The sequence below is a fragment of the Mustela nigripes genome, chromosome 3 (assembly GCF_022355385.1).
Source record: "Mustela nigripes isolate SB6536 chromosome 3, MUSNIG.SB6536, whole genome shotgun sequence".
Lineage (NCBI taxonomy): Eukaryota > Metazoa > Chordata > Mammalia > Carnivora > Mustelidae > Mustela > Mustela nigripes.
The window spans coordinates 154016401-154029117 of record NC_081559.1 but is presented as its reverse complement, the minus strand read 5'-3'; the positions used below and the strand labels follow the sequence as shown (position 1 = coordinate 154029117).

At 41.8% G+C, this 12717-nt stretch overlaps 1 protein-coding gene across 1 annotated transcript in view; it reads left to right on the top strand.

Annotated features, from left to right (window-relative positions):
* RUNX1T1 (RUNX1 partner transcriptional co-repressor 1) overlaps nt 1–12717 on the top strand; it is a 128406-nt gene that overhangs the window by 81458 nt on the left and 34231 nt on the right. The window contains 2 exon segments of the mRNA XM_059394840.1: nt 1301–1482; nt 12272–12522. Coding sequence (XP_059250823.1) covers nt 1301–1482; nt 12272–12522 — 433 coding nt within the window.

Sequence of the window (12717 nt, the reverse complement as noted above, 5' to 3'; positions counted from 1 at the left end):
TTATTATGAGATAGTTCCTTGATTAATACTCTTTTAAAAATGGATTTGAGGTGCGAGTCCGACCCCAGTGCCTGTGCCTGAGACTCCACAGGGCATTTTTTAAGGCTCTTGGGCCCAAAGATTGAGGTAACTGGCACCTCCTATATTCAGAAAGACTTTTTTACTCAATGGGTTAATCAGGGCAGTTGGCACCTTGTTCCTACAAGTAAAATCCTTGTGTTATAAGAGATTTATGGTATTGATCTTTCCTTGATTTGGAGATTTAAGTGCTATTGGGGATGAGTGAGTGCTGTTCGCTCTCCCATACTATCCTCTCTCTTCGCCCTCCCCTCAAAAGGTAAAAAATAGAAAAGAGAAACAGCAACAGCCTAGATTTATAATGTCAGCGTAGGTTTACTTTTCAGAGTAAAATTCTAAGATTTTTATTTTAATGCTTTACTGTGTATGAAATGATCTCTTTCCTTTTTATTACTTTTGCGATTGCCGGAATTATCTACCAATAGGCATGTTCCGAGAGTCTTTTTTCAAAGTGCTAGGCTGGGTGTACAGCGAGGACGATGGGTACATAGGTTTCTTCTGATGTTAAGGACTGCAGACCTTCCTCAGAATAAGGATTGGTACAAAGAAAGCAGATTGCCTTTGTAGTAGTATTTGGTGCTTTGTGCATGGATTCCAGTGGGGATATCTGACCAAACTCAGGCCATTACCTCAATGTTGTATAAATCTGATGATTATTAGAAACCGTCTTTATGTTCATCTCTATATTTTTTCCTTTGAAAAATTAATAGTTGAGCAAAGATATTTCATGGGATTAACCTGTTTTTGCCTGGCTAAGTCACTAGATAGGTTTGAATGTCGTAGGGAGCTCACCTTGAGGTTAATCGAACTGTGTACGTATTTCTCGGGCCTTCCCTCTTCCTTGTGGACAGCAAAAGTTGCCCATGGGTGGAGTTGGAATCTGATGCCCTGCGTTTTTGATCCCATTATGTTTAAATATGAAGGGACTTTAAAAGTAACTAAGTGCCACTCCCATGATGGTCAACGGGCACTGAGGCAAGATGGTTGTTGAGGTGACTCACAGAGGACAGACACCTCACAGCTGGGGCAATCCAGGTGCAGGGCGAGGCAAACGCCGTAGCCCAGTCCTGGGGATTGTGCCTGGGACTCAGGCTTCTGAGTCGATGACTGACATTCTCATTGAGCTGGTTCGTGCGCTCTGCCAGTGGTTGAAAAGCGGACCGGGTCCACAGGTTTTCAGGAGCCTTCGGGTCCACCTCTCATTCCTGTCATGCCCCCACAGGCCAACTTGCCCCTGCTACAGCGCGAGCTCCTCCACTGCGCAAGGCTGGCCAAACAGAACCCTGCCCAGTACCTCGCCCAGCATGAACAGCTGCTTCTGGATGCCAGCACCACCTCACCTGTTGACTCCTCAGAGCTGCTTCTCGATGTGAACGAAAACGGGAAGAGGCGAACTCCAGACAGGTGAGAGGGAGGAGGGCCCTGGACCCACCGTGGCCTTTTCCTCCCATCTGTGCTTCGAAGGCCTGTTGCTTTTGAAGTGCTGAGCGAGCTGCCCCAGAGGCCGTCGGGTCGCTCACGCTGGCCTGGGAGGTCACCGAGACCGTGTCAGTCAGGCTGTTGTGCAGGTTCATCTTGGCCATCGTATTAGTAAAGGAAAAGGGGTGAATAACATCCGGATGGGCTCAGTGCCACCCATGGTTGTTAGAAACACAGTCAAGATGAAAATTCTCACTTATTACAGAATTCAACCCAACCAGGTATTTTGCCCTTCCCGTGTGAGGAAGTTCAGCCTTCCAAGTTTCCTCAGAACAGGACGGTTTGGAAAGCTGGCCTTTGTGGGTTGCTTAGTGAATGCAGTGCAGTAGCTATTGAATTGGGGTTTAGAGGAGTTGAGAAAAAACTTCTGGGAAGCTAGACGAGCTGAGTGAAGATTAGCATTAAGTCAGAGAACTAGTAGATGGCACCTTTGTTGAACAATTTATCAGGCAGTATTCATTCCAGCAGGCACGCTGCTCTCAGAACTGAGAATTCCGAGAACCGTAAACGAAAGCCCCTTCTCCATTCAGCCCTACAAAGTAGCTGTTGAATAAGGTGTATGCCGTGAAATTTCCCATGTACCTATTAAAATAATTTTTTTGCGTGCCTCATCCTCATTTGCAAATATTTTCTAATATAGGAATATAAAGTCTCATGAGCAGCATCTTGCATCATATTTGTGAAAATATGGAACTGTATTGAAATGAAACCGTGTTCAGAAACGTGTTTGCCCTATGCTTTGTTTCCTTTCTCTACTTATCCACCCTGTGTCTGCATTTCATCAGGCATGAGTGAAACAGCCTTTGAGAGGTTAACATTCTGGCACAATCACATTCCAGATTCATGGGAGCTTATGATCCTTGGAGCTACTCAGAGACATCTATCTGTGACCGACTTAGCTACCCTTAAATGTATTAGCTGCTTTGCAAATCAGAATGTTATTAAAAGCCAGCCAGTTTACATACAGTTATTACATAATCCTCTGTTAAGCAGTTTTTATGCTACAGTCTCTGCATTTTTTTCCCTTTCAACATAGGACATTTTGATAGTTTAAAATCCAAAAGCAAAAGGTTAAACATTAGTTTACTTCTGACATGCTATAGACCTGCCTCCAAACACAACCTGCCAACAGGGCTGCTTTCTCCTTTTTGCAAACCATTTTTCCTTCGTCATATTTAAGCGTTTAGTGCTTTAGCTTTGAAAAGCAACCGCTTAATCCAGGTGTCCGAGTGGCATGTCCACGTGATACTGAAAACCAAGAAGCGGCCCTAGGATAGATGATTCACACGTGCCTTCCTGTCTGCTGCTAACCCCCGTACCCTGCAGGAACTCCTGTACTGTGTGCACATATGGAGGTGTTGCAGCTCCATTTTCCAAGGATAAGGTAAAAGAATTAGAGACGGGATGGACAGTTGGGAAGAAAACATTTATTTGGGCGGAGGATGGGGTACCAGGAAAAGCTCTGGATAGCTGTGATAAATGTGAAGATAATCCTACAGGCAAAATTGGAAGTGTTCTAGAAACCCCAACTGCTCAGTAGCAGACCCAACACTTTCATTCCCTTCTCTGTAGCCCAGGCACTTCCCCACTGATCTCCTTTCCCAGTGTTTTGTATTTGAAGGTGTTGTGCCTGCAGGCTTGGCTTGGACGGTGCTGTGGCGAGCCCTCAGCAGCGTACTAAGGCTGAATACGGAAACTTCGTGTAGATTCCATGGATAATCAGCATTTTTGTTCTGGGGATCTGTAGCTGCGTGTGCATGCACATTTGCGTTTGATCAGGTGGAACTTTCTTTAAAAAGCCCTTCAGTTATTCAGAGGCAGTTAGTTGCTGGAGGCCAGAATTCACACAGTTGCTCTTTGACTGGAACATTCTTTTTTCAAGTGGAACCCTGAAGTGTGTGTTTTAATGGAAGGATGGCAAATGGATTTCCTTAGAGTTAGGAGGACGGGTAATGAGAATATGTTGTGTAAATACATTGGTATCTTGTGGGAATATGATCAGAGCCAAGAAAATATGGGTCTCTACAGTACTTTTTTGCATATATTTTCTGCATCTTGTTTGCATATGCATTTTCCTCTCCTCTGGTTATTTATCTGTATATCCAGATCTACTATATGAAATTTTATAGAGTATGGAGCTGTCTGACAGCAGAGCTTTTTTTGTTTTACTGAATGTTTTGTTGGTACATATGGTCTGACATGGATGAGCAGCCACGGTGAGATTTTGGAGTCTATTAAACTGGCTCATTAAAAAGATCAATCTGTTTCTGTAATAACACTGGGAACCATCAGTCACTAAAAGAGGGAAAAACTGACACCTGAGGAGAAAACACATTTTGGTAATTTGTTCATGACATGTCATGAACAAAAGAGCGCTCTATATTTTGTTTACAACTTTGGGGGCTTAAATTCTGTGACGATTGCCTATCTACCCTACGAAACAGTCATCATACGTTTCTGGGAGGGGTTGTGACAAGTTTAACTTCCTTCTCATCCTTAAATATGATTGCCATTGCTTCCGTTCCTTCTTTTTTTAAACATTATTGTTATTTACAGAGAAATGAAGACTCTGAGGGAAATCTATGGAATCTTTTTTTTTCCCCTGTAAGAAAGAGTAAAATTTATTCCACTTTCTTTTTAAAATATCTCCAGGGTGAGTTTCTGAAGAACTATGCCAAATTTGTAGGTCTGTGGTAGAATACTATAGAACTCAACTTAGAAAAAGATAATTTTGATTTTAAAATCATGTTATTTTTTCCTAAGATATTAAGGAAAGTAAATAGAAAATTCCGATTTCTACTCTTTGCTCATATTTAAGAGTTGATTGGTTATAGTAGACCTTGATTTTGTCATTCTGTGTTGGGAGAAGGTGACAAAGGGGATAGGAACCTTCCTGGTGCTGATTAAATGAAGTGACCGCTTTCAAAGATAAGACTAGAAGCTAAGAGCACTCTTTAAAACTTTTTGCCATGACAGTCGTGAAGACACTCACACTTTCACATGGGGTGAGGAGGGAAGGAGCAATTAGAGAAGGCTGCATTCTTTAGAGACTACAAAATGCGTAGGAATTATGAAGGTGAAAACACTCGTGTTAATCATCATTGCTGTCTGTCTTTTCTCACAGCTTTGATCCTGCAGCTTTTTGTTAAAATTCATCTTTAATATTATGTTTGCATCTGTTAATGGTGCTTTTCTGACTTAGAGAATCTTCCTTGTTTAAGAAATCAAACTGAATGATCTTTGGGTTTGTATGGGTAACACTGTTTCTACCTCTACCCCTTACTGTTTCAAATGATCGATGTGAAATATTAATCCTCTTCTCATTTATCATCATTTTAATAGAACTATGCTCTAAATCGCTCTCAGCTTAACACATCTAAACTTTATTAGGTAGGCCACACAGTTGCATTAATATGTATTTCCTCCTCCCTCGAGAATTAAATACTATTTTCTGAAAAGACTTGTTTGACCTTTAGAATTCTGAAGCTCGTCAGCTGGGAGGGATCTTATGGATCTACCAGGCCAGCGCTTGAAGAAATTATGGCCCAACAAACTTGCTTAAAGTCACGAAGCTTCTTAGGGGTAAAACCAGCATGTTTACAGACCTGAAATCTTGCAGTTGCACAAAATATGTTTTGATGTGCAGTTTAAATAAGGAAAGCTCAACTAGAAACTGGAGGGTTTTTTCCCCCTTACTTTCCCTCATTTATTTCTGCTGCATAATTGCTCAAGTGGGTAAATGCAATAGTATAATATTCTGGGGGCTTATAGATCTTTTTAATGACGGAGGATCCACAGTCAGCCAGGTTTCCTGGTTTAGTAAGTTAAAAAACATTGAAGGTTAGAGGGTCAGAAGGCAGTCGTTTTGAAACTGTGTGGTTGAATATATAAGATTGGTCGTCACAGCACACAGCTGCTGAAACTGCGAGGCCCATTTTTCCGTTTCTGTAACATAAATGAGGTTTCAATATTTTTGTCTTTCTAAAAAGAAAAAGTAGATACACTTACAACAAATTATAGGATTAATTGACTATGCCAATCAGAATTAGATTTGTATTGTCTACTGCATTCAGTTTTCTGTGACAAAATGTAGGGAATTTATGTTATACTCTTGTTTCGTTTTGCATCTTTTACGCAGTTTTTGGTTGCACAAAGTGAGTAATCATTCCTGTAGAAATGACTTTTTTATATAGTCAGATCAATCATGAAGTATTCTAGTGAAATAGCATTCAGTTGCATTTACATGATCAGACTTGCCTGGTTGTAGAGGACATTTTGGCCTCTCCACACCAACTTCCATGTGAACTTGGCTAGTCTTATTTCTTGCTGCTCCCCTAGGGTCTGGCCTCCTGCTGAATACTCTTCATGCTTTCGTTTGTTTTCTAACTGATGGTTTCTGCTCAGTGCCTTGGTTCTTGTATGTCATCATTCTACTCATACTCTATAGGCTAACTGAGGTAGTATCTGCTATTTGAATGAAATCTTCCCAATTATAAATATTTAAAGTAGTTACTATTTTACTGAGCACTTAAGATGTGCCAAGCCTCATGCTAAGTAACTGACATAATATATAGTAATTCCTCCCCCCTATCTGTGGGGCATACATTGGTTCCAAGACCCCCAGTGGGTGCCTTAAAACCACAAATAGTACCAAACCTTATATATACTGTGTTTCCTCCTATATATACATACCTGTGATAAAGTTTAATTTATAAATGAGGCATCATGTTCTTAACAACAAAAATAAAATAGAGCAGTTATAACAATGTTCTGTAAAAAAAGTTAGGTCTCTCTCAAAGTACCTTCTTGTACTGCACTGCACTCACTTTTCTTGTGATGATGTGGGATGATAAAATGCCTGTGTGATGAGATGAAGTGACGTGAATGACGTTGGTGGTGTGATGTCACGTTAGGCTGCTTGCTGCCGGCCTGCAGACTCTATGTGAGGAAGAGGGTCATCTGCTCCTGGACTGAGGTTGCCTAGGGAAGTGGAGCTGGGAACAGTGAAACCACAGATAAGGGGAGCCTGCTGTATACCTAGTGCTTTATTTTCTACCAGGCCTATTGTATAGAGGCAGGCTGGAGAATGTGTCTGAGGTCACGTGGCTTCTAAGAGGCACACGGGTGGGATTCTGACCCCTCATTCTCTGACTCGAGTGTCTGTGATCTTATAATAATGACTCTTACACCACCAGCCGCTGAATGCCCCACCTTGAAAACAAACTGATTTGATTATGTTGTTGAATGCCAAATACAGGCTAGGCTCTTCATGTGGGTTTTTTCAGATGGTCCTTAGTAGCTCTGAGACAGTCATTGTCCTTTGTGGATGAAAACACTGAGGCGCATAGCAGTTAAACTGTCTTAAGTTCATACGGCCAGCAATTAGCAGTGCCCAAACTTGAAGCCAGCTCCACAGCCCTGCTCTCTTGAGCGCCCATTGTGGAGTGATCTTTACTCCTTCTAGTGTCCCGATCCACTTTTGTACTGTTTTTATGCAATGTGCCAAATTCTGGTCCTTCATGAATGTATAGAAACCTTACATCTCTAATTAAATTGTGTTTATAGTGAAGATTTCTTGCCAGCACTCTTCCAAAAAGAATTTAAGTCTAGTACTAAATGATTATCTTACGGAGAGGGTTTTGGGGCATCGTGGATTGTATCTTGGGCATCCTTTATTCCCAGGAAAGTTTAGGGCAATGTATTACACATACTGGGTGTCTGAACCAAAACAAAGCAAAACACCCCACACACACACACTCCCCACACACAACACACACAGCAATGCCAACAATCCTACAAATGCTTAACAAATAAAGTTAAGCATTTAATGCAGTCATTTTCAGTAGTATACCAAATGGTCTCTCTCTCAAGAGTCTTGCTTGTTTGCTTTCTTGATGACTATCTTGCTTTCTATTGTTTTAAAAGATGTATCTCTGAAATACCCACAACAATGAAATTAGCCATGCGTGCCAGGAACAGAATGCCATGATTGGCTCACTGACCAGAAAAAACTGGAGGGTTCCAGTTGGAATTTATAGATAACAGGTTAGAAAGGGAAAGCACAGTTGTAGATAGCAGGAGCAGGAGAATGGAGAACCTTGCAGTGGCCAGAAATCAGAAAATGCGTGGGGACAGCCAGTAGCAAGTTGAGCAGGTGGCAAGCTTTGGGAAACATGGGAGGGAAGACTCAGATGGCTCTCTGAACCTGCCTGTTGTAATTCTTGAAGGCCCAGGTGTTGTGGCTGTGTGTGTGGAGTGGCAAACACCGCCTGCATCTTACTCGCACCTGAAGGGATTATTAGCATGTGCTGCGTCAGCCATGGAGGGATTGAAGGCATTTCTTTCCATATGGCCCAGCGATGATGGTCCTGTGTCATTCAGCTCTCTGTACTTCCCCATCTACATATCCCACTTCCTCCAGGGAGAGAGCAAAAAGTGTGAAACCCCTCTGGGGTGTCATGACGAATTAGGTTCTAATTTCATTTGAAGGAAGCGGGGTAATTTGTAATACATTTAATTTCAGATGCCTTACTCAACATCAATGGAAAGGTGGCATGTTAAATTTTTATCTAAACTTCCCTGCTTCCTAATGATTCCTGAAGAGACCTTTTGCTGACAAAAGAATGTCAAGAATGATTTTAGCCCCCCTTTTGATTCAGTGTCCAGTTAGTCTGTGGAAACCTCAACAAATCACATGTGTTAGAAAAGGGAAGGAAGGTGTGCTTACTATCAAATCATTAATGTCTTTGGGCTTTTTAAACATCAAGCTACTACATTAAAATGAGATTTAAATCTAGACTTCTAAAGTACAAGAATAAATATATGTGTCTTTTTATTGTGAGAGTCTGCTGGCATCTTAGCCCTGGCTTTGGCTGAGACTCTGGTCAAGAGGACAGAGGCGTGAACAGGCCAAGATGGGCAAAAGGCACTGTGCTACAGATGCTTAAGGGACCCTTGGCAGGACTTGATTCGGAAAAGAAAGTTGTAGCATAGCCTCCATTATTGAGGAACTGGGGGTGCGGGGAAACAGCCTGAGGTGGGATAAAATGTAACTTAGGTTGTCTCTAAAGTTTTGTTGTGTTTGTTTTAACGTTTATTATTTCCCATTCATCCCATTTTACTGGGCAGGAAACTGAAGCCAGAGGTTAACCTTCCTGAGGTCACACAGCTGAGTCCTGAGTGGCCCTTTATTATTAAAGGCCTTCAGATTCCTGAGAAGTGATTGGGATCTAAATGTTGATGTGGTTGGGTTATGTTCAGAAAATTTCTCTTGGTAGGGAGAGAGAATATTCTCAGGCTGATTTAAAAAACAAACAAAATGCCTTTCAGAAATCTCTGAGACATGACGGACTTCCCACTAGAATTTGAGTTATTTCAAGAGTATGCTGGTACGGGACAATGAAAAGTGATGGGACAATTTGTTCGTTCAGCCGGATACGCTTTGAAAGGGCAACATTAAAAGAGCTAATTTAGAATTTGTTCAAGTAAATGAGGTGTAGATAGTTGTTGGTATTTTTTAAGAAGAAGACAGACAAATAGCAATTAAGATGTTTTAGTTACCTTTCTGGACATAACTCCTTTGAATAGGGTTGGCCCTATAACCAGACATGGGTGATTTGTGGAAGCACCAAGGAGACCTTTCATAGCTTTATTTCTATGAGCCGTGAATGTTTTAATGCTTTGCTGTTAAAATATAACTACCTTTGTGAGGTGTTGAGCTTTGTTGTTTCCATAGCTAGCAGAGTGATAGAACAGCAGGGTCCTGATAGAAATGACAGGACCCACTCGGGACCTCGCCCTGCTTGGGGATATTACTGTCCTTGTTTTAGGGGGGAAAAAAAACCTCTTATTTCATAATAATGGGTCACTGAAGTAATAACACTGATCAGACAGCGGATATGAGGGTGAAGGTAAGTAACATATATCCAGCCACTTTGAAAATTACAAGAATTCTTCCAATGTTGTATGTTGCTGTTATTGAACAAAGAGAGGCAAAACCAGTAAATCAAGGTGGTCTGACAGCTGGGTCAGAGATGTTTGCATATTTAGAAATGCAACAGGGGCTGCTATAAGATATTTAGAGGATATTTTCTATTTCTGCGTGTGTGCGCGCGCACACACACACACACACGCTACAAATAATTGTTCAAAGCAAAGAACAGAGACGTTCTCTGTTGGCTAAAGTGGTTGACTTTGACAGAATTTGGCCAGCGAAGCATTCAGCCTGTGTGTTTCGATTATAACCATGATGTCCTAACTAGGCCATTTGGATGTAAATACAGAATAATTCAACCGCAGTTTTCAAACTAGGAGGGACCTCAGCAATCATCTAGTCCAGTGGTTTTCAAACTTGGTTTTAGCAACAGATCTGGTCCTTTAAAGTGAAACCTTAGGTTGAACCCCAACTTGCAAAACAGAAAATTCAGTGGGTTCCTCTTGTCCTTCAAGTCTTTGATGTTTGGGGGAAAAAAATTCTTCATTGCCTGCAGAATCCTGTAAAAGCACTTCAGGTGGCACAGTTTGAAAACCACTGATCTAGTCCAACCCTTTCATTTTACAGATGAGCACACTGAGGTCCAGAGAGGTTAAGTGGCTTGCCCAAGGTCACACAGCTAGTCGTGGAAGAGCCAGGACTAGATCTCAGGTCTCTTGATTCCCAGTCCAGTGCTCTTTCCACTACACCACCCTGCCTGTAAGGTAGGTGCTGTGTCAGCATTATGTTCATAGCTACTAATAGTCTTCAGTATTTATCAACTGATTTATGCTGGTGATGTGCATTGAATGTTGAGATGTTTTATTCAGAAATATACAGGATATAAAAATAAAGATTAGAATGTCAAATTTACTCTTAGAAGATAAATTGGTGGCTAGATTGTTCCCTTTCACTTTTAAAAATTATTTTCAACAGTGTATTCAGGTAGTGTCTGAGGTACACTGGGCGTTTAGTCTGATATCAGTGATCAAGATGTATGGAGCCTGTATGTATCAGACACCTACTTGGATGGAAGCAGCATTGACTTTTGGCTGCTAGTCTCGCGGGGACCATGCCCTGCTGCCATTTCCAACGTTGGCTCAGTTCCTGTCGCTAGTACTGTGCCTCTCTCTTCAGCAGGTAGTGGCCATATATTATTTCACATTTCAACTCTGCAGAGCTTCTCTTAGTTCTTTGTGTGCTTGGGCCTTCTGTCTCTACGTCCTCTATCCTTCTCCATCTGGTGTGTATACATTGTCACTGGGGCTCTACCCTAAAGGGATGTATGGGGTGGTTCATGGCAGAGTCTTAATGCTCTAATCTCCATATCTCTGTTGAGTTAGTTTCCATGCAGATGCCTCTGGTGTTTATCAGAGAGCATATCCTAGACTCTACTTAAGAAACTAGGAAAAGTGTCTTAAAAGGCCTCTATGCTATTGTTACCAACTTAAAATAAAAAAGGCAAGTGGAAGTCTGCAGCAACTGTGACTTGGTAGAGTTTCTCATGGAGACGTTTCCTGGGAAAGTAGATATTATCACTGGTCTAAGGTTAGAGTGCTAGTCTTGTGAGGAGAGCCAAATACAAAGGAAATAGTTAGCGTAGGAGCTGTGATTTCGGTCAAAGTTGGGATTTGATTGGTTCCTATTTTCCTGAATATATTGCGTTAGTTTCTAAGAATATATTGAGTAAGTTTCTATCCAGACCCCAAATACTTCTTTAGCCCCATTTCTGTGTAAGAATGTAGGAGCAGTGATTAGTTATCAGGGCCTCATTCATATACCATATTCCTTCTGAAAGCCAAGCTTAAAGCTCTGTGTATCCCATCATGAAATGCAGTCAGGGTGTGCCCATCCTGCCCAGACACCTGAGGAAGGTCACAGAGGCTCCCTGGGCAAGCCTTCTCCACTTTAAGGGGGCTGACTTCCAGGTAGCTCTTAATGGCTGCTGGGGAAGGCAGTGTCCGGGTCCCAGATGTTGCGTTGCTTCCTTGTGTTAGCTCAGTATGATCAGCCCTTTCCATAGAACTTTCTGTGATGATGGAAATGCACCGTATATGTGCAATCCAATGCCATAGCCACAGGTTGTGATGGTGAGTACCTGAGATGTGGCTACTGCCCATGAAGAACCAGGTTTAAACTGAATTTACATTAGCTTCCATTTAAATTTAAATGGCCGCATGTAGCTATTGTATGGGACCACACAGCTAGCTCTTAGATGTTCTCCAACATGAAAATCAGATGCCGGGTTGGATAAATGGAATAGGAATTCCTTCAGAATTCATCAAGAGAGGAATGCCATACCAAACACTTTGATGAATCTTCACCAAACACCATTTAGTTTTAGGATAATTTGTTTGAAATCAAGTACTTTTTTTCTTTATTGTTTGTTTTGTTTTTTAATAAATATGCTAGCTAGGGAGGGAGATTAAGTAAGATTACTCTTACTTCAGTAATAAAGTATGAGTACTCTTAGTTGTGACCTCACCACACATGCGAGCTACAACCAGAAAGATATCTGCCAGCTTGGTGAGGCGTGAACCCATTTTCTCATGTGTGCGGTCTTGCGATGACTTAGGCCTCAGCACGGGTTCCAGTGAATTCCCACAGGTCTTCTGGGAAGCCAAGTTTAGGAAGTTTCTGGCCAATAAATAAATACTCTGTTTATATTGTAAGTTCAAATGTGAGTGTCTGAACTATGCTGGCTTCTGAATAACATGATGAAACTTTTTCTTCCCCCTTTAGAACCAAAGAAAATGGCTTTGACAGAGAGCCTTTGCACTCAGAACATCCAAGCAAGCGACCATGCACTATTAGCCCAGGCCAGCGGTACAGTCCAAATAACGGCTTATCCTACCAGCCCAATGGCCTGCCTCACCCCACCCCACCTCCACCTCAGCATTACCGTTTGGATGATATGGCCATTGCCCACCACTACAGGGACTCCTATCGACACCCCAGCCACAGGGACCTCAGGGACAGAAACAGACCTATGGGTAAGCTTGAAGAATCTGTTCACTTCTTATGGCATTGGATGCTTGAAGACTCCCGTCATTACTTCTCAACTGAACTTGAGGCTTGAAATCTGTGTGATAGGGGTAAAAATTCTCTTCTCTCTATGTCGTCTCCTTTATGAGAACAGTTGGTTAGTATGAGTATGTTTTTTAACAGCTGTGCTTTCTCTCTCTTAA